Raw genomic sequence first — 27277 nt, 5'->3', positions numbered from 1 at the left:
ATGAGTTTTGTTGCTCTGGTTGAGTCGATAGTGACAAGTCTAGAAGGATAAACATGAAAAAAGGGAAATAACTTTTCCTCACATTGGTTAAAATGTAAAAATGTTATTATGAACACGTGCAAGAAAGGAAGGATTGAAAGTTTTTTTAAAACACATTAATAACAAGATTTAAGGTAACTTTAGAAATGAAACATTCTAGCTGCCATTCAATAATCTATAACTGGACGAGAATTGAAAGTGAAATTACAAGAATGCGTCACGTTCATTAGGCATATTTTGTTACCTGAAAGAGATGAAAGATAACGTGGGTAGAAGGAAAAAGAAAGCTTATATTCCGTCGCCACAAGCAAGTGGAGCAAAAGAGAGAGACTTATACACAACGATACAAAGCGATATAATAAAATAGTGTCGCGCATGCGCATATTATAGATGTGTACGTCAGACGCTATATATGAACATTGAGGTATCAGTAATGTTATAATATCACATCTTAAGATTGCGATTGGAGTAAAGTTTTCATGCTCTGCCAATCACATTTCTGCTGAACGCTATCGTCCGAGAATTTCAACCTCAAGTAGTGTTTTTAAGTGGTATTATACAGTGTGAACGATGAATTATAAGGATACTGTCATGTTACCTTACAAAATAAGTATTTAGATTACCCAATCGAAAATTATTTTTAATAATTTTTTTTCTTAGTAAATACCACTATTTCTTAAAATCTATTGTGAAACGTGTTTCGATGTATATCGCATCATTTTCAAATACCGTATTAGTATGAACTTTGTTTAGTATAAATGTTACTATCAAAGTCATTTTCAAACGAAATTTGTTTGAAAAAGCCAAAACGAGGCTTTTTTTAACAATAAAATCTTATTATGTATACTCAAAAAAATCTGTGTTTGATTTCAACATTTAATATGTAAATTTAATAAAAAGTTCTACACATTAAACGCCGAATCTAAAAATGAACATTATTTATTGGTTTCAAAATGGTTACATTACGAAAAGTATACGTGCATGTTTCGGAATCCTAGTAGAAATATTCCCACAACGCAACGGCATTAAACGAACGCGGAGAAGTTCTCCGGAGCCGTCGATATTTCCATACTCCGTGAGGGCTCGACTACTCGTTTAACGGGAACTTTTTCAAACCGTTTACGTTGCAAATCCTTTTATGCAAACGATACGGGACGCAGTGGCGGCGCAAGTTTTAAGTAGACCAAGTTTAGTTTGACGTTGCGGGCGTGTTTAGGAAGCGGGCTTAGCGGTTTAGTCCGCCGGATTAGCCAACTTGCTAATATGTGTGCATGTTCGGGAGCGAACAGATTCCGGCCAACACTTGCCGGCTGCCGGCAGTATTATACAAATTGGCTTTGAAACTAGCCGTAATGAGATCCTCATGTAGAGAGCGATACAGGATGGTCGATCGAAATCAGAAAAAGAAAGCCGGATAAAACAAGCAAAAATGGCGCTCGAAAACAAATCTATCAATAAAATGTTTTTAGATATTTTAAATTTTTATTGACATTTCTTGGTGGAACTGTATTTCATGTAATAAAATAACAACTTTATTATTGTAAAAATGTCAGTCCGTAATAATTTAATTTAATTGACCTGATGATGGAATGATTATTCTGAAACCGGTATTTACGAATTAGTGTTTATTAAAGTGGTATTACACAAAGTGAACGATGAATAATAAAGAATGAAATTAATGCCCCAAGTACACGAAACTAAGATCAGATAAGTAATTATTTAAAAGGTTTCTTAGATTTTAAAGTTCAACGCTCTGAGAGGAAGGTTATAAAATAATAATGCAGATATAACTGAGAATCAAAAAGTTTAAGCCCTTTAAACTCAAAACTTGAATCAGGTAAATAACAATTTAACGGAGTTTCTTAGATTTGAAAGTTCAACGCTCTATGGAGGAGGTAATAAAGCATTGCTAGCTGCAAGTGAGCACTGAACCCAAACATTTATGTGTGTTTATATATATATGTATATATATATATATATATATATATATATATATATATATATATATATATATATATATATATATATATATAAATATATATATATATATATATATATATATATATATATATATATATATGTATATAAATATATATATATATATATATATATATATATATATGTATATAAATATATATATATATATATATATATATATATATATATATATATATATATATATATATATATATATATATATATATATATATATATATATATATATATATATATATATATATATATATATATATATATATATATATATATATATATTGACTGTAACGGCCACTCCTTGCTCATTTTCAAAGAAAAATGGCCCAATTATGCCTCTGGACCAAAATCCGCACCAAACAGTGACTCGTTTTGGGTGTACCGGCTTTTCAATGTATGCGTGCGGGTTTTCTGTGCCCCAAATACGACAATTTTGCTTGTTTAAATACCCGCCAAGATCAAAATGAGCTTCATCCGAAAAGATGATTTTTTTGGCAAAATCGGCATCTTCTGTAAGTCGATCGCAGGCCCACTCAGCGAAGCGAAAACGCATTGGATGGTCAGTTGGCTTCAACTCCTGAACCAATTGGACTTTGTATGGCGTCATACCAAGGTCTTTATGCAAAATTCGTCTCAATGATGTCTCCGAAATGTTCAATTGTTGAGAACGACGGTGAATTGATGTTGATGGCGCTTCACGCACACTTTCTGCCACAACATCGATATTCTCGGGTGTACGCACTGTTTTTGGCTTTTCACGCTTTGGTTTATCGATGAGGATGCCAGTTTCTTTCACTTTTTTCACAAGATAACGAACATACGGAGCTGACGGTGCTTCTCTTCTTCCAAAAACCGTACGCAATTTTCGCACACATTCTGCAACATTACCATGATTTTCAAAGTAATGTCGCAATATTTCCCAGCGTTGTTCAAGCGTATACACAACCATATTCGCTCAGCGGAAGGATAAAACTAATTATCTGTCAAATCAGACATGAGCTAAGTGTTACCATTCACGAAATAAGCACTAGTTGAAAAAAAAAACTTTAGATGGCGGACCCTATTTATACACATATATTCCTGTAACCTTTATCAGCACCCACTGATGCAAATGTAACTGCACTGCATCATGCAGTGTAATTTTGATCGTAACTTTATAATTGAATAATTATAACTTTCAAATACCAGTCCAGGTTAGTTTTAATATTCAAATTGGAGTCACAAGGCTTAAAAGGGTGAAACATAAGTCTCAAATTACCATCACGTAGCGATTGCGTAGATATAGAGTTATTTGGTGGATCTGGATTGTAACTAGGCATTAATAATAAATGCAATCTGCGGTGGCAACGAGTCAAAATATCTAATATCTTCATAAATAAGTAAGTAACCGCATACGCAAAGTCCGCTCAGCAAGTTCAAAGTGTAATTAAAATTCATGGTTGTTTTGCATAACACAGAATGCTGGCCATTCCGGTCCTGAAAAGTGTGGTTCTGAAAGCGGTCAGCGGCAGGAAACTAACCAATGAAACTTGGCTAATTGTTGAGGAGAGTTCGGGATTGTGTTTGGGAGCGATTTTACGCGCGTCGGGTAACTTTTGACTTCCGGATATCTTATCCCTTACGACAGCTGTATTAAAAGGGGTAAGTTTTGTTCCGGGGCGAGGGGCGTGCGTAAGGGTTGCCGGATCTGAGAGGGGTGGACTGTGAAATATTCAGCGCCTGTTCAGCTTACTGGAAGGAAAAATTATAGCTAATTTACTAGGGGTTAGAACTTGGAGGAAAGGCTTTTATTTAACCACCATTGAATGTAGCATTTTATGTCGTATTAACCTTAAACTTCTTAAGAATAAAAAAATTCTCAATTCTGTATTACAATATAAAAGAAACATCTTTCAAAAATAACGGATTATCTCATTTATTTAACGCAGATCTAAATAAAATTATTAAATCGTATTGAAAGGAATCATTTTAAATTTAAGAAGAAGTAGACTTACATAATATATAAATATAAAATATAATTTATAAGCAACAAAAATATTTCATTTATCTCCATACTACTAATTTTGTTACATCTTGAAGCCAGTGTTGTTTTAAAACAACGTTAAATAACTTCTAAACTATATGGAGATTTTTTTTTTTTTAATTTCAAATATATCAGTAGGTACACACTTTCAAGTGTCAAATATTTTTTATATCCGTAGGAATTAATTCGGATGAGAAAGGGTTAAGTAAATACTACTTTTTCTTAAAATCTTATGCATTTAAATGATGTGATGAATAAATATTTTAAAAAATATTGGTACTCGTATTTACCAAGTAAAAATAAATAAAAAATGGATGAACTCTATAACAAAGTGATTGCTGAATCAATGAATTAAATATAAAATAATTATTTAAATAAATTGCATATTTACACACACTTATCTACACCCAACAATACATAGGGCACTGCATCGTATGTATTCAGTGTTATTAATAGTATGGAGGCAATGTGATTGATCCAGGGTGATTAGAAATAAATATGAGAGTAAAAATCACCCTCATTAATTTTAACCGTAGTCAAACGCCCTTATCACTACTCTGCGGAGACGGACAGTATATTTTAGTTTTGAAATATTGTATTTTACATATTTGGATGTGTTAAATCCTTGTTCACAAATCTAGGTTTCTCCATTTTTTTACAGGGGAGCTATTTTTAGATTCTGACACCAGATATTCATATTTTTCTTCATGTATGTTGTTGAGATGTAAAAATATGTTGTATTTTTAATCGAAACTATTGTTATGACTTTTAAACATTTGAAAGTCACAAAAATAGATATTAAATTTATAAATGTAGTTGTATTTGTAAAAGGGAATAAAAAAATGTTCTGGCGTCAATGATGAACACTTATTATTACATACGAAAGTAAAAAAAAAATATGTTCAAAGCTAAAAATAATTCCGATCAAACTCACAATCTAGATAGATTACAATGTAAAAATTTTTCATAAAAATGGATATTTAACTTTATCAATATTCCCATCCTTAGAAACATACTTCTCAAATGCACGAAATCATCAAATTTGGTAGAAATAAGATAAAATAGAACGGCATAATATTTAGTCCATATTAAATAAAATAAAATATCTTACCTTAAAAATATTATAGTACAGGAAGACCATGATGATACAGGGGATGTAGAAGGAACTGAGAGATGAGTAGATGATGAAGTCGCTGTTGTAGAACAGGCAGAGATCGGGCAGCCTGTCGGGGGTGTTGTTTAGTCCCAGCACGATTGGAGAACCGATCGCAGCACTGATCACCCACACTAGCACAATAGTCAGCCACACTCGGCGATTGTTCTTATGTTTGGCGTACTTAATTGGTTGAGTCACAGCGATGTACCTGAAAAAGGGTAGTTCAATTTAAATATGTAATAAATATTATAGAAAAAATTACAATTATGTAAGTTTTTCCACATCAATTTTATTCGACCAGCAACCGGATTTGGTCGTCGGTTACGACCAAATCCGGTTGCTGGTCAAATAAAATTCATGTGGAAAAAATCACATTGCTGTTATTTAATTCTATAAAATGAAAAAGTACAAAACTAAAATACGTAATAGATTTAGTAAATTTGCTACATATGATCATATTAAAAACGTAGGTGTGAACAATTTGTTGCATCACAATGGGCGCAAAATTCATGTATTTTTCAAAGCTTTTCTTTTAACATAAAAATTGAACAATTTTTTTAAACATTTAAATCACTTATATCAGCCTTGTATTCTTTCCTTATTATCACCATTCAAATACTTATAATACTAATAATAACGAGATATTACTAAATACCGCCCCCGTGGTGTAATGGTCAGCACGCTCGGCTACCGTTCTGGAGGTCCCGGGTTCGATTCCCAAGGGGGGTAAAATAAATATAAGTGATTTTTTCACTGTCATATTTATTAAATATTACCCCGGACTGGTACCTGAAGCGGAGGGCTGATCACCTTTCCTTCATGTGTAAACGATCAAGATAACACTGCGTTTATATGACGCAGTGCCCTATGCACCATTGGGGTGCGGATAAGGGTTTTATTATTATTATTATTATATTACTAAAAAGTGTCTGCCAAATCAATATATGAAATAAAACTTGAAAAAATACCGGTCTTTAAATTGTGATGCAGCATTTCTCAAGTTGTATTAAAAATCACGTAGAAAGAGATTTTATAATCATAGAAAACCGTTTAAGAATACGTTGCAAATATTGTTAAAAAATAATTAAAGTCAAACAAATTTAAATTGGCAATATTTGTTCAAGTATACTGTGAAATATACAGTATTTAACAACGATCAAAACACAGGTTGCAATAAATTTTTGGAAAAAGTGGTATTTACTAAGTAAGATTTGCATAAAAAACTAAGTGTATTATAAGCACAAAGGTAATGTCGAATCAATGAATGAAATCCTTTTTGAGACGTTTGCTGTAAATGTTACTAACAAAGCATTTTAATTGATTGAAGTATATGAATAGGCTGTACATATTTGCCTTGTATATTAAATTCGTTACTCGATAATGAGAAGTCAATGGTAAATTGTACCTGCGTAAATGAGGTATTTATTTATAACTGAACAAAGCTCTCATTGTTAAGATCTTGAATGAGAAGTATTAAATTGACTTTTTTGTCTTAGTCAGCAATGGCTTAAAAAGCAGAATGAAAAATATTTTTACCAAAAGCTTTCAGTAATATATTTTGATGAAATAAAAGCCTTCTTCGTGACATTTTACTATTGATTTTATTTGTAGACACAAACTAAGCACAAAGCTTTTGTTTAAATGAACGTGTTATGCCAAACTTTGTTGACACAAAACAAAACTATTCCTGGAAAATGATTGTTTTGTAAATTAATATAATTTTCTACAAAACATGGATCCCAAAATATTATGACAACTATATTTAAGTTAAAAATTATATTTAAGGTATTTTAAACATACGTAATATGGGCTTTCAATATTTTTTAAATAAACAAAAAAGTTTATAAAAATAAAGGTTTACATTATTTTTTGACATCTCATAAAAGATGAAGAAGAATATGGAAGTCTGGGCATCACCGTCATAGGCTAGTTTAAGTGATCACTTTACACACGTATAACATTCAGCCTATGACGGTCGTCAACCCCGTAAATGCCCAGACTTCCATATTCTTCTTCATCATGAGATGTCAAAAAATAATGTGAAAAATAACTCCTACAATTGGAGATAATCCAGATTTGTGCACAAGTATTTGGACACACTCAAAATTTTATAAACATTAGGTTATTCAATAATAAACTCTATTTTTCATTTGAATTATTTGTTTCATACTTTTGACTTAAATTAATTGTTATTGATACAAGATTAATGACAAAAAACTATTGTTTACTATTCAAACCCGTTTTATTACATTATAATGTAGCTTTTTAGCAATAAAAGTTTATAAAATAATGAAAAAACACAGATTAGTAAGACATTATTATAACAACATATAACAACAATATATTTATTGTTGATTTAAATATTTTTTATTGTTTATTTTAAATATACATATGTTTTTGACATCACGGCAAGTATGTGAGTATATTTTGTTTCTAAAAATGTGTTTAATCAACTATTACATGAAAAAAATAATTTTCACATTGGTGTGATTAAATAAAAAAAAGGAAATGAATCATTTGTCACAGAGATCATTATACAAAAAAATACCAAATTTTCGAACTTGTAGTAATAGTATATCTCATTTTTGGATTTTTTAAATAAAAGTGGGCACCTTTTTAAATAGGATACCCTTCTACAGGTGTAGTTCTAAAATTAAGAAGAGTGAGGGCACCCCTTGTTATTGAACTCGTGTGAAATGGGTGTAAATTTAGGTTCCGAGAATTTGTAAAAGTTTTTATTTTATTATATTTATAAACCTTACTTTATAATTATTAAATAAAAGATAAAGTGTGTGTTACACAGTTTTCTTTTTTTAAAACCTTTTTTTCTTGTTATATAAAAACCTTTTTTCTTTATTTTTCTTTTTTTTTTTAATTTCAATTTTTTATTAAATAATAAAATTAACAATCAATTTACCGACATAAATTAATTTAAGGGTAGTTAGTAAATATACCTAAGGAATCGGTGTTAGTTTAGCAGGCTCTATTTGTCATTTGCGTTACAATTCGCTTCCACAATTAACCCTCTATTGTGTTTACGCAAGACCGTCCATTACGAGGGATGTTTCAAGAGTGACTGAAGCCCGAATTAAGCCGAGAATTTTCAGCATCTCAGATGCCTAATGGCACCCGGAAGCCGTCGCCATTTTGAGATGTGTTCCGGAAACTGATAATTAAGATTGATAGGGTCTGGGGCTTAGGAAATTATCTTGATTTCTCAGACGAACCGAGTGTGAACTGTCCGAACAACCGCTATAAGAGAAACTTTTATTTTATTTTATTAAATGTTTAATTTGAAGGGACTTAGTACTAAATTCATTAAAAAAATTACTCTTTTTTTATACATGGTAGGTAACTTATCTGAAAAAATATATTTAACTTCTTTTAAACACAAACTAGTTTTGTCAATATATTTTGTCGATTAGTTCTGTGATTATTATAAAGATATATTTTTATTATGACAATACATCGCAACGATCATGAATAACAGTAAATTTAATATTTTTCTTTGAAACCATTAAGTAACTTATTTTACTCAGAAATTGGTACGTAACATATGTGTATTTTTGATTTGCGTGTATGATGTGATTTTTATTCCATTTTTTTAAACGTATTAAAATAATAAAAATTACCTTAACTTTCAAAATTTAACAAAAATAGAATTCGTCTTGAGGAAGAAAATGTGTTTTATAGTCCAAACATTTTAAAAATTGATAGATAAATTTCAGAGTGGTACTTATGCTCCTTTACGAGTAAATTGTATTATGTCGATCCTTGTATGTCTTATCGTCCAGAAAATACAGTAATATTTTTTGGCATTCTATGAATGCAGTACTATTGACATACTTTTTTTTTCATAATTCCATTTTTTCAGATTAAAATGTCTTAATTTCAAATAACGTAGAAGTATCATATAAAATCTTATATTTAATATTGTGGATCATTTAAAATAAACGTGTTGCACTTATTTTATTGCAAAAAAATTCAAAATAAATTGCAATGTTTAGTTTTACTAATTAACAAGCAAATAAATCATTCAGAGAGGTACGTAAACGTAGAATGTAATATAAATTAATGCTACTAGCATTTGTCACACATGAGTATCACGATTCCAGTGACATATTCATTAGTGTTGCATATGGCTTAGAATTTCAAATCTCATAAAATATGAACGTTCCTCTATTTGACGTAGATACATGTTATGATGTACATACATAAGTACAAATTCCACGTACATATGTGTAAACATACAAATATGTAAAATACTAAAATGTGCTATAGGCATCAAAGGTATCTTTCTGTTGTATGAACTATAATATGATGAAATGCCGACGTAGGAGTCATAAGGCATTTACGTCATATTTCTCTATAAAATTATACAGTTATGGCATTCTGGATCATAACACGAATTGGCATTTAACTGTCGGATGTTGGGAAAGCTACCTGCGTTGGAATGTCGTAAGATGGGACATTTATTTATTTATTGATACGACTTAAGTGGGTTTTTACTATATTAGATTTATAGATACAAACGTGAACTGCATAGTAAAAATAATTTAATGTTCAATTAAAGGAATAAATCAGTTAAATTTTCAATATAAGATGAAGAAGAAAATGGATTTCTGGGTATTTACAAGGTGTACGACTTGTCAAAGGATGGATTAAGTGATCATATGAAACACGGGTAACATTCACCATTCTATCCATTATCGACCAGAACTTGTATATGTGTATATACATAATGATTTTGCAATACTGAAAATATTCAATTCAATATTTTAACCTTAATTTTTTTTTTATTATAAACAAAACTGTTTATTTAGTAAATTACAATTTTTGTTAGTCACCGAGTTTTTTCATTACCGACACCATAAAAAAATTGACGAAATTCTGTTTTAAACCCGAAAAGTCAGGGATCGAAGACCATGATTTTTTATTATTTTTATAAGCCATCTCAACAAACCTTTCTTAATTATAACAATAATATTTATCTCAGCCTTCATTCTTTCCTTATATCACCATCCGGACACCTATCATACATAATTTTGTCGCACTGACTGCACATTTCAACTGCAAATCTACTTCTATCCTTCTTTTGACAACGTCTTGCTTCACTTCCATGCATTATAAATTATAATGTTCTTTGTTAATGTCAACAATATTATGTTTAATACTAATATTTACCTGTCAATTGAAATGGCTACTAAATTGAAGATGCTTGATGTTGAACATATGACATCCATTGCTATGTAGAAGTCACACACGAATGGTGGAAGCGCCCAGGTTCCGTTAAACTGAAAAGAAGAGAAAACATAAATGAATACATTGAATTATCATATTTAAGAACACATATCGCTCACTCCTTTCAAGAACGTTATAAATAAAAAATCGTCAATTTTGAGTTGTGTTTTCGAAATGCCTAGAAAATGTACTATATCCCAGCAAAAGTGGCATATTTTTAACAAAATATTAACCCGCCAGTGCAGAAAGTGTTGTTTTTGCTTTTTGAAGAAAAAGTATTATTTAATAATTTTTTTGAATATTCTAAATATTTTTCAAATGGAGAAAAAACCTTCAGGTTTTACCTTAAAAGATCTGTTACATAGTAAAACATTCAGTAAGTGGCTTGATATTTATTTTTAAAACATTGTATTTTATTTTTAATAATACAAACATTCTCCTGAAAAATCATGTTTTTTGATTTATGACGTTCTTGAAAGGAGTGAGCGATATAACACATACAATATTCCACTTTCCAAATCCATCTCAATGTTATCTAGGGAACATTCTGCTAAATTTCTTCTCCAGTTCTCCAGAAATTCGTGCATGTTGCGCCAGGAAGGCGGTAGACAAAAAAGGTTGGGAAGCTGTGATCGATATTACATCTAGATAACAATTCTTTGTGAAATCCCGTGGTAATATGCACAATTTTGACCGCATTTTAAAATTTATATTTTTATCGATTTAAACTTATATTTTAACCAATTACATTTTTTCCATCACATACCGGACATCACCCTACGGATGAAATATCAATATATGTACTAAAGATTTCTCAAATAAGACGAAGTATAGTTTGTATACGAAAGATGACGGAAACTTGAGCATTCCAGGGCTTACGACCTGGCATTTAAATGGCTCAAGTGATTAATTTATACGGTGTTCATCACCGTTCAACTAATGCCACATTACTAAAATTTCGGAAATTGCACATTTGATGAAGGTCTCTGCTAAATAAAAAACCTTACTCAAATCAACCATAGTTCAGAAAAACTCACATGTGAATGTGTGTGTCCAAAATTTAAGTATTGTGGTTGTGAATCGTGGGACAATAGTAAATATAAAACGTGTATAAAGTGATCACTTAAGACCAGCCCATGACAGGTTTAACCACTGTAAATGCCTAGATTACCATAGTCTTCTGCATCTGTGTTGAGATATAAAAAATTGATACTTTTATATTTTTCGCGAGAAATATTTATCAGATTTTATCGACTATCAATTTATTTAAGAGGAAGCATACTAAAGGCGGGCTAAGTTAATTTCCGAGACAGGCCTGTTAATTAAGATGGGCAGTAAAAGAAGATGAAAAGACTTGATCACATTACTGAAAAGGCAGTGAAAACAAATTGATTGGAACTGTTTCCCCGCTAGAGCGTAACGCGTTGACCCTTGAACTCGCACTGTTAGCTCTAAGATGTTTACGATCGAATATAAACAGCAATACGTAGAAGAGAGAAATTGTATTTACATTGAGAGATGTCACTAAGAGTGCATTACTGAGAATTATTATTCATTTTTATATAGTGCAAAAATAATAATAAAATATAAAAATAGGGAAATGAGATATGAGATGATATGATATTGAATTTCACTTGGTAAATACCACTTTATCTCAAAATCTATCGTGACCCGTATTTCGATGCATTTCGCATCATTTTCAAGCACCGTGTGTGTAACTAGGTCTAAATTTTAGAGTTGAGTCCTTGGGGCATTGAAGGATAAAGAGGAGATTCTTCTCATCATTCATCGTTTACGTCAAATGAGATGCTGACTCATTTGACTTTTTCGAAAAAAAACTACTTATGCTGTGAACAAAGTTCGCATTTTTCACTTTTATATATTAAGTACTATGCTTTGCAATAATTAGTACATGTCAGACACCAGCCTTTAGTGCAAGTTAGTCCTCGGGTCGACCAAATTCCTATGTGATCAACATTTTATGTAGTTAAACGTGTGTGAATAGTTCAACGGTAGTGATGTGTATTATTGTTTGCATGCTGTTATAATGATTATCCCGACGAAAAGATGGGTACGTCTCGAAACCGGTAGAAAAAAATGTTGGTGAATGGTTAGAATACTAATATTTTTGTTTAAAATATATCAATTGTAATAATGGCTCACCACAAATTAAATACTTTAATTTTAAGAATATTGATAATAAATTAATATTATTAAGGCCAGAACAGGGTAATAAAATACACAAATTGAAACCCACGAATTCTAGAAAAGCTTTAATAATAGTTGAATATATATCCAATTACTGAAACCCCATTGAATTATTTTCTTACAGAACTGTTCAAATTATCAATAAACCTGTACAAAGAGAACGATTAGTAAATATCAAACACGATTTCATTGTGAAATTTTCACAGGTACGCCAAAAAGCTTTTTGTATAAAGTGTATCAAAGAGATTTTAAAACAGTTGTAATAAAAAGTAAAGAAACTTTATTTGTAAGCTTCACTCAGATAGATTTGTAGGTTTGCTAGTTTTTTAAGCTTTCGGCTCTGAGACAAAGAAGGGAAACCGTTTAAAAGGAATTTGAAATGAACGTTTTTCTAATGTTACCTTAGTGTCGGGTGTAATAGTCACCTTTATGAAAGAAAATAATGTTAGAAATTGTGCAACTTTAAAATAAAAGCTTAAAATATAAAAATGAAAGGAACAAGGGTAACTTTCTATTTCAGTATATTAAGAGGAATTGAAAAAGTAAAAAATGCAATTTATAATTGAAGCACTAACTTTGTGATTTTCCATTTAATAATTAAAATGTAATTTTGTTTTAAAATCACTTTAAATATTTTATTATAACTTAATTATAATGTCTACCGGTTTCGAAGCTAACCGGCAATCAGTCATGATAAATACATAATTAATCAGTCTTGATAAAGAAGCGGTTAGCTTCGAAACCGGTAGACATTATAATTAAGTTAAAATAAAATATTTATAGTGATTTTAAAACAATGTAACAATTTAATTATAAAAAGAAAAAAATGGCTTAGGGAGATTTACATGTTATAGAATAGGAGCCTTGCAAAAAACGTGGTTACGTTTTATTACATAATTTACCGGTTTAAATATATTTTTATAATGTGGTTATATAGGTACATACCATATTTTGTTATAATTTTGCGTGATATGCCATAAGCATACGTTTTTCTACATGTAAAATATAAAGGTGGCAACCGATATTAAATATCACATGAAACGTATCATAACTACATATATATGCAATATATTATAGCTTAAATATTGAAAAAAGCACTTTTGCGTATATTCATGCTCGTTTTGAAGAATATTTATAAAGAAAATCGTTCGTCATTATACAAACAAAGTCACGTAAATTCCACAAAAAAAATGTAAGGCAGAGTAAATATTCACGTTTAAGCATACATGAATACGGGGTTCTTTAAAGTAAATACCCATTGTAATATTTGCATTTATCTGGTTTAAACCAAAATAAAGGCATTAAGGGTCTCAACCCGTACACGAAATGAGTTTTTTTATGTAAATATATTTATTTCATATTTATGTTAAAACATTATCAATGTTAAGTAAAGTAAAGTACTACCCTTATTGGTGTAGGGTAATTTCTCCAACTACCTTACAAGCGAAACAAAAATTTAAAGCTAACATCACTTATTACAGCGCAGAGGTGTCCAGTGGTAAAAAGCTAGCCATCTTTCTTAAAATATAAATGTAAATAATGAAAACAAATGATATACTATATAGCTTTATCGACTTAAAATATTACCTTTTATAGACTTAATTTTATCACGCTGTTCGCCAAAAGGAATTTATGGTATTGCGAGTGTTACAATTTTATTCAACAGTTGGCGCTACCATTGTAAAAATGTCTGTTTTTTAATGCAATGGCAAAAAAAAGATTTTTATCACAAATTAAATGCCGAATCAATTAGTAAAATTACAGTTTATTTTTTTAAATTCTGTTAGTACTTATCTGATATTGAAATTTTATATATTTTTTTAACTCAATCACAAAGGTAACAGTATAATCGCAAAGTATAAATTACATCAGAATTGCTGGTGGATATGTATCTGTGTAGGAGTATAAAAAGAAATTATAAACTAAGTATAACTCAAGCTGAGTCACCCTAAGCCTTAACGTTTTTTTAATGGTATTTATAATATTTCCACATTTTTAACAATTTTATTTTTAATATTAGTAATGTTAATATATCACCAATCAACGAGATTATTTTTTTTTTAAAGAAGGAATAACCGCAAAGCGTCTATTTTAGATGCTTGTCTGCAGGTAGGATAGGTAAATGTGAAAAATACATCACAAACACCCAGACCAGTTGAAAATAAATCTTTCTTGAATTCATGTTGCAATCGATCTAAAAAAAATTAAACTTTTTTGACATCTCAACATAGATGAAGAAGAAGATGAATGTTTTGGTATTTACAGGGTTTATGATATGGGTAATACTCATTTAAACATGATTGACAACCACACTACTCAACTTTTTGAAACTCCTACATATCATTAATCTCGACGTAGTACATACGAGTATCCCAAGAGTCATCTATGTAAGTTTTTACATGTCATAAAACAAAACAAGCGCGAATTATAATGCAATATTGTGTCGAAATATCAAAGAATAACTTTAATCGATTTAAGATTATGAACCAACGACTATTTTTTTTATTATTTACATATAAAGTTTTTTACGTTTGATTTTCATTATCTGAAATCAGTTTATATACTCACATAATATGAGATAATCCATCCATACTCCCCCATATTGCATTACACGGCAAACCCCAAGGTAGACGACTCCCGGGCAGACTACCAAAAAGACGGATTGTCAACTGGGAATCGACATTGCAGGAGGCTAATACCTCTTAAAAACATGCCACAAGGTCCATACCAAGAAAAAAAAGAGGAAGAAGAATATCTGATTTATATTCTAAGTACAACATTTTGAGTGTGTCCAAATACTTGTTCGCAAAATCTGTATTTTTCAATTAAATTAAAATTTAGTCAGCCCCTTTAATGCCCAGACTTCCATATTCTTCTTCATCTTTGATGAGATGTCAAAAAATAAAATGATATTCTAATTGATTAAATTAGTTTTTGGTCGCCAAGTTTGAGTGCCTGATCGTTCATTATATGAGACTTAGCCAAGGTGTTAAATTAGGGGATGAATTTGCATATTTAATACATAACCTGGTTCAGCCCATCATTTCTACCATGTTTTAATGTACCACTTATGTGGAAATTTGTCCTTAAGTTAGTTTAGATTTATTTGCGAAGTCTGAGTAATTAGGGCAACAAGATGTTGGATTTTCTGCTCGTTAAGGCGAAGGATAAGGAGGTTCTATAATGGATTTAAGTAATTAATAAAACAAGCTCCAGACAAAGGTAATGCATGGAATTATAAACCTAAAGCTCGAGGTGAGCTTTTTCTCTTTCTATTGTTTCATTGATAACTAATTGGTTTGCCTGAAATGTAATTAGAAGACATTTATATCGAATTATTTGTCATTTAAAGGGTAAGACTTTTTTTCAATCTATAATACCAACAAATATGAAGAAGAATATGGAATTTACGGGGCTTACGACCGTTATAGGCTGGTTTAAGTAAGCAATTTACACACGTGTAACATTCACCAATTGGCAACTAATTGGTTTGCCTGAAATGTAATTAGAAGACATATATATCGAATTATATGTCATTTAAAAGGTAAGACTTTTTTTCAATCTATAAAACCAACAAATGTGAAGAAGAATATGGAATTTATGGGGCTTATGACCGTCAAAGGCTGGTTTAAGTGACCACTTTACACACGTGTAACATTCATCAATCTCCCCATAATTGACAACCTCACTACTTAAATTCTCGGAACTTCTAAATAAATTATTCAAATTCGAAACAAAGTGCTTGAATAACTAGAATTTCACCAGAGACATATATTGGTGAGATAGACAGGCGCCGCGGCGTAGTTGGGTAGACGCTCGACTGCAAAACTAGCGTCGCGGTTTCGATTCCCGCCAATTGCAAAATGAATTCAAGAAAGATTTGTTTTCAATTGGTCTGGGTGTTTGTAATGTATTTTTCACATTTACTTTCCCTATCTTTTCTATCCTACCTGCAGACAAGCATCTAAAATAGACGTTTAGCGGGTTATTCCTAAAAAAAATATTGAGCCGCAACTCTTTCATTTGTATGTGAGGTCCGAATCCTGGGTTATAATCACCAACATGAGAAACGCTAAAAAATATGAATTTCATTTTATTATTTTAATTAAAATTAAATGAAAAAAAAATACTTCACCAATTTCGCTACTGATAGCGCCTAACCTATAGTAAAATAAAAATACGGGCTGTACCAGGCTACTCGTTGCTGTGGTTCATTCTGAATAGGCAAAATAGAAAGCTTACATTTCTAAAATGTTTAATTTCACAAAGACTTGAAAGTAATAAAAATATTTAGAATCTATGAAGCAACAATGCAATAAAAAACAATAAAAATGCACGTGACGCAATGAAAGTGACGGTTGCTGTCAATTAGCATGTTACCGCCATGAACCATGTCAAATTTCGTACTTTTGCTGTTATTTCCAACATATGAAATTTAAATAACAAAAGACATTAAAGTAACAAAAACTGCCTTAACCTTTTCTGAATATTATAATAAATATTGTTAAAAGTTTATAAATAAACTTCTTCTTCTTTTTTGTTTATTATTTTTTTTTGTAAACATTATTTTTTTAAACATGTGTTCCCTCATAAAATTCATAATTTTTTTATTTTAGATTTGATAAATAAGAACACCATGTTTAAATAAACAAATTTACTAAAAATAGTGTTCTTATATAACTTATGGACTTAAAAACGATATTATTTTTATTTTCATTTTCATTTATTTTTAAAGACAAATTGTTGTGACGTTTTATACTCTTATCTTTATTTTTATATTATCCCTGCAAGGAAGAGAAGTGAGCTTTCTTGTTAGTTAAAATACTTGTATTTTTAATTTGAAGATTATTATTGCAAAAAATAAACGCGAACTTTTATATTAATCCTGTAATAAATATCAATACGTAGCGACTTTTTTGTATTACATAAAACGTACATACATAGGCTTGTTATTATGCATACAAGTATGTACATATTAACATAATATATAGTAATTATATTTTGTTGCTTTTTATGATCTTTCCCATAAAGATGAGAATCATGTTTTTATTTCATAATCCACAATTTTTTGTTGGTTAATAAAGCTCATGCAATATAAACGAAACATATCAAATATTTGACTTTTTCATGTATGCCAACCAGACGAGCATTAATAATAACTGCAAAAGTTACTTTGCATGTAATATAAACAATTAAAAATCCAGTTAAAAGGACGATAAACCTTTGTTTTTTGCGTTATCATTTGCAGCTGGGACGAAAAGGATTTACCAAAAATAAAATTAAAGTTTTTATTTTAAGTTTTACTTGGTAAATACCACTTCTTCTTTAAATCTACTGTGTTATTTATTATGTACTTTAAATGAAATAATCAGTTAGTAAAATTACGGTTTAAAATGTTTTTTACCTTTTTTAAGTACTAATCTGATAATGTCATTTTATATATATTTTCAACTAAATAACAAAAGTAACAGTATAATCGCATTGTTAAGTATACGTTACAGAATATGATTAATTTTATTAATCTATAAGAATTGATGGTGGATATGTCGCTCACTCGTTTCAACAACGTCATATTTCAAAAATCGTCAAAACAGAAATATAATAACATCAAACCAAGTTTTTTTTAGCACACTGTTGACATTAAGGAATTGCGAGGGTGGCTTGACAGTTTTATAATTCCATAAAAGTGTCAAAAGGTGCTAGCCCTGGTTAGATTTCAAAGTTTATCTTATCTTAAACACTACTGCACGACACTGATTGTCACGTAGGTCATTAAACGTTGTGAGCTTTCAAACAATTGATTGGAGGCTCTAGAAGTCGAACTGAAAACGTTATCAAGGTCGAAACACAGCAGAAAACAATTTAGCAGCTTTGATCGTTGATTGAAATACTCACAATATTTTGAGTGTGTATAAATTAATGTACCTATATATATATAAATATATATATATATATATATATATATATATATATATATATATATATATATATATATATATATATATATATATATATATATATATTATATATATATATATATATTTATACATAAATATATATATATATATATATATATATATATATATATATATATATATATATATATATATATATATATATATATATATATATATATTATATATATATATATATATATATATATATATATATATATATATATATATATATATATATATATATATATATATATATATATATATATATACATATAAATATATAAATGTTTATATATCTTACTCCAATCAAATATATTAGAAACGAACATTTAAGAAGAGAAAACCTGAAATAACATTTAATTTATTATGATCCTTCCTTACAATCTATATTTATATTTCTAAGAAATCATAATTCGTAGAGTAAAAATAATCCAGAGTCTGACTATATGTACATGTATATATATCTGAGTTTACAAAAAAAATTAAAATCAATGAATAAAAAATCGAAGTATAATGGTTTCGTTATCGTTAAAGTGTAATTGAATGTAAAATGTTGAAATAATGTTGAGATAATTTTTAATTTAAAGCGATTTTTTTCCTTGATAATTTCACTTATTTTCGGACTGAATAAAAACAAAAGTCAGCAAAGGAATTGCTTTAGCAAGGACTCCTTTGAACAAAATTGAGTCTACAAACCTTGTCACATAATAACCCTAAGTTACTTAACAACAAACGTTAAATAAATAATTTACCTCATTTATAGGGAGCAACTTTAGTTGTATATTGAGTTTTAAGTTTAACAAGACGAAGTTACAATATAAACATTGGAATTTGTTTGTAAAATCAACAAAAGGTAGCTTGAAACAGTGTGTTAGTGTTGTTTGTTGTCCTTTTAATACGGAACGTGATCCAATTACTCCTTCGGTGTTTTGTTAATATCACGCGTATTTGATGTGAACTTCATAGGCCAGTCACTGTGATGTTTGGAATTGCTTTAATTAAATACAGTACCTATTATTTGAAATTATTTTGTAAGTCTTTCTTCTTCTTCCTGACTCCATACCAACTTATCGTCTTTATAGACTGTCGGGATCACCTTTCCTCATCCTCATGTTGTTGGTCCTTCTATCGTGGACAACGTAACCTAGACCATGCTTTCGAATCATGTTATCTTTCTGTAGTATCCCTGAATTGTTTGGTGTTCTTATATATGTCTTTCAATGAAGATCCATGGCGATTGCCTGGTTTACAATACGTTCAGGTTCTGTGCGTCCTATATACCCACACAATTTCAATTGCCTTTTATCTACCTTACTATTGATGTTTGTTATACCCAGGCTTCCACGAATGCGTAAACACTTTATTTTTTTCTGTAAAGAACATTGTATAAGCCATCTAAGAAATCGCATTTCGGCAGTTTCTAGTTGTCTAGAGTAGGTGTTATTTATCGTTTAGCATTCGGAGGCATATAGGAATATTGAAAATATTCCCAATATGAATCCTTAATCTTCTTTATCTCTTATTAAAACAATTATAATTTTGGTTTTATATTAACAGGAAACACGAGCAATTTCACACAAGTCTATGATTGACCCGATAATGGAATGGTTATTGCGAATCCCGTCATAAAGTAGTGTTTTAAGTGTGAACACAAGGTGAACGATCAATCATTAGAAAAGTGTTATGTTCCTTAAGTTACCGAATAACGTTGTGACTTAAAAAATCAAAGATTAGAATTATTTTATCGGGAAGAAAACAAAATCAATAACATATTAAATTTTCAGTTAACATAACATTTTCATCCCGCTTAACGGAGATGGAAATGTTTAATTGGAATCGAATATTGATCCGGAACATCCAATATCCCGGGTTTTATTTCTCTTTTATTGTCAGCCGAAATATGTTTCCAAACTTGCCTATTTGCCTCATAAAGCTTTCTAAAAATGCCTGTAGAGTGTAGCTACATCCGGAAAATTGTTTTACTGCCGGATTTTCAATACCCAGCCGGAAATAGTTGTATTGATACTGTGTGAAGACAGATTTAGGAAGCATTTGTTCGCTCCAAAGGATATTTGAATTTGTCCGATATCGATCCGCATTGACGGTTGAGCAATTTAATACTATTATCACCGAAAACAACATTATTCGCCTGTTTTATTGTTATTTTTTTTATGGATTTATCAACACTCACTCATTTATAGGCCAAAAAATCACCAGTAAAAGAATATTGATAAATATCAATTCAAATATATATAAACGTTGTATAGTTCAAAATCTTAAGTCCCCTAAAGTTATTTAAAGGTTGCTTTAAAATGTTGTCACAATTTTTTTATAAACCTGTGAGAGGTATTTTTACCAGATTTTTTTTGCAACATTGGCAATGCCATGTGTTGAATGGAACATCGTCTTTTACAATACTAGATAAGTGTTGTTGTGGACTGCGTGCTTCTTGGCAGCGGTTGTCATTTAATTGATTTTTGATACTCTCATTGCTTCACAAGCATTTTGAAATTAAACATGTTAGAAATGTCTGTTTTCTATTTTTTGTTCATTTAACCAGATTATGCCACAAGATTGTGCTAATTAACCTTAAATATTACATACATTTCATGAAATTTTTGTTATCAAAAAATCTTTAAAAAATTATATTTTGATGTTGCCGAAGGAAAAGCATGAAAAGATGTTTTCAACTGTAGCATAAATATAACTTCCTAAATTTAAGGCTGTGGCTGTCGTTATCAATTATGGATAGAATGGTAAATGTTGGTAAATGTTAAAATATGATCACTTTTTATTCTAAATAATTAACAACAACAAAAAGATGTTAAAACATCATTTCCTTATAGAGAAACTTTGTTAGGATGTCATTTCGGGCAATGTATAATCTATGATTTATTTAACCACACCGCAGTTGCTGTTTGTTTTGAACACATATTAGACTCTCAATTAAATGACTTTGACTAGAACGGAAGTGCTTTAACTAAAACTTTGTGGATGAAAACTCATAAGACCATGATACTTTAAGCCTAGCAAAGGTTAGCGTTTAATAAGTAGATACCGTACTTAAACATTGCCATTCGCCAGGAACTACGCTTGGATGGCTTGACTCTGGCCAATATCTGTACCCAACGGATTCTCCAGTTCTTTTGACACGTTGCGCGTGGTAATGAGGATAGCCTGAAACGACTAGTTGTGATCGGTAGCCTGGAGGGAAAGAGAGGGAAAGGAAGATCTCCACAATTGTACCGATCAAATTAAGGCAGCAGCAGGCACCTCAGTGGTTGGAGCGCTACGTGCAGCGCAGTCAAGGGATAGCTGGAGAAGAGTCATTGCTTCTGCAAGGGTCTCAACCCTCAGCAATGAGGAATAAGACGGAGAAGAAGTACCTTAACAAATATCCAAATATCTGTCGTCGTCTCAGTTAGAAAATCCTGATTTACTTCAAAATTTCTAACTTTCAAATTTTATTTTATATTAATGTTTTATTCAGTAATTCTCAAAATTTATTTAGATTGAACGTTTAGTTTTAAAAAAAAACATTTCATTATTACAAAAATCAAATAACCTTCCGATCATATTTCTCTATATTCCCTTCAATATATACATAAAATAGAAACCATAATTTCTCAAAATAATGAAAAATCAGGCACTAAATGACATATCGAGATATGTTATTGTCTTACAGAAACAAATAATCTTTTATTTATACGAAAGGAAGATGGAAGTCTGAGCATTATAGAGTTTATTACCAGTTAACAGTTGGCTGGGTTAGGTGCCCACTTCATACACTTGTAGAACGTTAACCATTCTGCAATATTCAAAATAACTATTCCTTCATCAGGTTAATTAAAGACTGTAGTTGTCTTAATGAGGGAATGGTTACGAAAGCGGTGGTTGTGAAGTAGAGTTTTTATTTTTAATAAAGTGGTATTACACAAAATAAACGATAAATGGTAAGGATAGTGTTATAATATCATACCATAATGTTAATAATACTTTTGAAATACAAAAAAAGGAATAAAATCATAATTACTTAGAATTTCTATAAAATTAAATTAAATCATGATTGAAAACACGAACGATTGAACGTATGATAATCATAACATTATTCTGTCTCTATTTTCGGCTGTAAAACCACATATTCGCGTTGGGAATTGACTCCCTTAATACAGAAAAAAGTCAATTTATCCGCAACAATAGCCTAGTTGATGGGGAACATTATCTAAGGGTAGGTCACATTATTTCCCTTTGTTAAGTTTAAAGCCTGAAATTGGCTCCTCTAACCATTTTCTAGGATAGGCGAGAGTGTATTACGTTAGAAGATATTTGGTCAATTTAGAATTTAACAGTGATTGATTGTACGGGAATATACTTTGTCTTCGGGCCTAAATAATTTTTATGATAAATGGCATAATGCTCTCATAAAATAGACAAATGGCTGAAAAACCTATTTGATGTCTATAAAAATCTCATTTTTTCAAAAAACATTTTTTCGTAAATTTTCAAAGCAAAGCGTAAATAGTTATGGAGGAATACAAAAAAAAGCCGTTTTATTTATTATATTTATTGAGATTTTGATGGTTATTAGAAGTAATGTGTACAAGGTACATAATATCGGGAAGGGAGCGTTAATAAAGGATTTATACAAAGAGAAGAAGGGATTTGTCTTAGTCGAGACATCTGTTATACATAAAAACCTGCCATAGGAATCTTTTAATGAATACAAATTTTAAAATTTGCAATGATCATATCATATCATATATTATATGTACTCGTTTAATTTTTCAACTCCTTTTTCAAAAAATTAAATAAAAAAAAGCTAACTACTATTTTCAAAGAAATTTCGAACTTTTAAAAAATTAGATCAAATTTCAAACTATGCATAAATTTTTGGCTGTTAGCCATTTGAAAATGACTAGAGATAGCCCTTGCCCAAATAAGCTATTTTTTATCATTTGCAATACATATAGATATTACTAAATAATAAATCCACGCGGAATGACATGTAGTAGATACTTTGCACCATTTCCTCCATAGGCGTGCAGTGAATAATATCGCAACAATAATTTCCAAAGCAGATAAATCTCACAAATGAAAACCGTTCCACTCTGAGAAGATGAAAGCTTTCCATTTTCCCTGGCGGGCTGCCGAGTCTCAGAACAGGTGCATTATGAAAACTTTTGTAATTTGTAAGCTGCTCAACTGAAAAGCGAATCAGATTAGGGCGTTATTGTTGTGAAGCCTTATATTACTATGGGGATTATAGGTTTATAGCTGGCATCGCTTGCATTCTTCCCGTAATTCCCAATTTAAAAAGTAGGTTGCGAAATGCGGAAATCATTCCTGTTTTAATTTAATTTTAATGTACTTCAATACATATTTTATCAAACAATAATACAAAACATTGAGATAATTTGCTCATAAATAACTTGACTTTTTATTTTGCTTCTTCATAATTACCATTATTTCACCGTTAACGAGATCATTTTTGAACGGTCGAATTCTTTATTTACTTATTTTTTAACCTTTTTTCTATACTTTTTTAAAGTGAACATAATAACACTGTTTTTAAAAGCAGATTTACAACATTTTGAGTGTGTCTAAATACTTATTCATAAATTTAAATTATCTCTAATTATTGGAGTCATTTCTCATATATTTTATTTTTTATTATTTTTTAAAGTAAAAAATTGTAAACAAATTGACTGGTCAAATTATAAGCTAAAATAATAAAAATTTAAATTATATTATATGGCGTTTCTCATGTTTATGAAAATAATCCAGGATTCGGACCTCACATACTAATACTCGTAAAAGAGTTTCTGCTCAATAAAAACCTTTTTTTCATCTCACCAATAGAAATTCTAGTAATTCAAGAACAATGTTTCGAAATTGGTTCATATAATCAGAATAACTTCCTAGAATTTGAGTAGTTTGGTTGTCAATAATGGGTAGAATTGGTGAATGTTACACAATGTGTGTAAAGTGATCAATTAAACCCGACTCTGACGGTCGTCAGCCCCGTAAATGCCCAGACTTTCATATTCTTCTTCATCTTTGATGTGATGTCAAAAAATAATAAAATACATAATTTATACATACGTAGTTATTAACAAACATATTGTTATTGAAAAAAAATATTTTCTTCATTTAACGTGTTTGATATATGATTCCCTTTCGTCAAGATATTTCGAACAACACAATCGAACCATGCGATCAGATTAATCGTTTAAAATCATGTAAAAATGTTTTTTGTTTCAGAATTTATATACCTTGTTCATACTGAAAGTGTTGAAACACGGTTTTAAAGGAATTAACGTCAAGGTTTGAAAAATTATTTTGTAGCATGAAAATCTTTTTACGACGCAGTTTTTATATTTTATTTTAAGAGTGGAGTCTTGCCCAGACTAACAACTGAGAATAATTATATTTAAAGCTTTACTTTAAGTCCTTAGGTTTTCAACGAGGTCTGAAAAATGTATAAACTTTTGAGTGTGTCCAAATTCATGTTCAAAAATCTTGGTTTTCTCCATATAAGAGTCATATTTACATATTTTTTGACACCTTAACATAGAAGAAGAATATGGATGTCTAGATTATATTTACAGACCCTTTGAAATTTTAGAGGCTGGTTATGAGTTCTTCAACAAGTATTTAGACACATTCAAAATGTTGTTTATAAAATAACTGGTCAAATTAAAAGCTGCATTAAAATTGGGAACTATATGTTGAGGCGTTTTGCAGTATGTAAAAATAACCCGAGGTTCGGATCTTGCATACATCTTAAATAAAAAGGCCATTTTTGTTTATGTTTTACTTGGTAAATATTACATTTTCTTAAAATCTATTGTGACACGTGTTTCGATGTACATATTCCGCATCGCTTGTGTATGTGATACAAAGTCTAAATTTTCTTCTTCTCCTTCTAACCCTTATCCACACCCAATGGTGCATAGGGCACTGCATCGTATAAAAGCAGTGTAATCTTGATTTTTAAATACACGAAGGAAAGGTGATCAGCCTTCCGCTTCAGGTACCAGTCCAGGGTCATATTAAATAAATATTGGACTGAAAAATCACAAATATTTATTTTGACCCTATTGGAATCGTACCCGGGACCTCCAGCATGGTAGCCGAGCGTCCTGACAATTACACTACGGATGTGGACTAAATTTTTGAGTTACATAAAGGATGAAGAATGGGTAGGAGCTGTGACTTTTTTTTAACTGTAAGAAAATAGACAATAGCGTGGAAACTTTATTGTCTTATTACTAATAATAGGTTTATTTTAATTTTTATTTGTATTTATTTTCATTGTTCGATAACGTTGAAATTTACGACTTTTCGTATAAATAATTTTAAGGATTTCTGATTTTTGGAATACGAAGGAACCGAAACATCGACACAATACTACCAGTATAAAATAACAATATTTATTCTAATCATACATTAACAATATTACGTAGATATAATAGACAAAAATATCGAAATCTTTTAGTACACAACCATGACACACGATTAACAAACAATGAAAGTTTGATAGTCCCAAGAATTAAGAATAAACATGGGAGTCGAACACTGCAATATATCGTTCGGGAACATTTTTAATTTGTTGCCGACGGATGTAAGAGGTCAAAATAAAATATGGAACAAAGGCAAAATAAAGGACCGGGTAAATGATCAAGAGTTATTTTTTTGTAAATTATACAATGTATATATTCTTAATTTTTCTCTTCTTTGTGTGTATATTAGGTTAAAATAATTAAAAACAATAAAAATGAAAAAAACAATAAACTCCACTGACAAGACACACAAGGTGGCTTGATGGTTCTCTGCGAAAAAAAACTATAACCTTTGTTAAAAATTATGATTTTAATAAATGTATGCAATTTACGTTAGTAATTTTTTTTTCATACTTATTTAAATTTTGATTCAGGCGAGTGTTGTGATCTGACTGGTCACTTAAAAGTATTTTATTCGCAACTCACTATCTCTGAATCGTTAGAAGCATTTTTGGCTTTAAATAGGGCAATAAATAGGTTTAGTCACCCCGGGCTTCTGATTTTTATTTTTCGCTGACAATGAATTGTTTGAAAATTAAATCAAATTAATTGCACGCCATAACTAACATGCTACTAAAACGCCTTCATTATATCACGTGGGCGTTGAAAGGATCAATAGTTGTTTTAATCCTTTAATACTAAAATGAAGCCTACGCAATTGTTCAAAAATTCATCAGCAGCTACCAGTTATTTAACTGTGAAAATTTTGTAAATTCTTTATTTGTTTTTATGAATGATTTTTATTTTTTCGTACTTAACTAATAGATTAAAAGAATTTGATTTTTTTTAAATAATTTTATTCAAGAGATTTGTAGGTATTCATTATTAATTATATACAAGTTTTATTTTAAAACTAACTCTCACGTCGTTTTGCCAGAGGGGTAAACAAACATATAAGTTCATAAAAGCTCATACATATACAAATATTGATTATTTTTCAATAATAAAAGACTTAACTCTTACTTGTCTATGTAACACGGATTGCGTGTTCTTTGTACCGTATTAAACTTCATTTGCTTTGATTTATTCATAATTATGCCATCAAATTTTGAACATCAAGTCAATAGTCCTTACATTGCCCTTTGTATGAGTTGTTATA

General features: G+C 30.0%; 1 protein-coding gene across 1 annotated transcript in view; it reads right to left on the bottom strand.

The window, feature by feature from the left end:
* LOC148313636 (dopamine D2-like receptor) overlaps positions 1-27277 on the bottom strand; it is a 487962-nt gene that overhangs the window by 44415 nt on the left and 416270 nt on the right. The window contains exons 3-4 of the mRNA XM_088259723.1: positions 10395-10504; positions 5166-5418 (exon numbers count right to left, since the gene is read on the bottom strand). Of these exons, the coding sequence (XP_088115849.1) occupies positions 5166-5418; positions 10395-10504 (363 nt within the window). The remainder of the gene's footprint in view (positions 1-5165; positions 5419-10394; positions 10505-27277) is intronic.

Source organism: Brachycentrus maculatus, unplaced genomic scaffold (assembly GCF_059751285.1).
Source record: "Brachycentrus maculatus isolate JH-2025_06_01 unplaced genomic scaffold, ASM5975128v1 h1tg000007l, whole genome shotgun sequence".
Lineage (NCBI taxonomy): Eukaryota > Metazoa > Arthropoda > Insecta > Trichoptera > Brachycentridae > Brachycentrus > Brachycentrus maculatus.
Note: the sequence above shows the minus strand (reverse complement) of the source record. Positions and strands in the feature narration are given on the sequence as shown.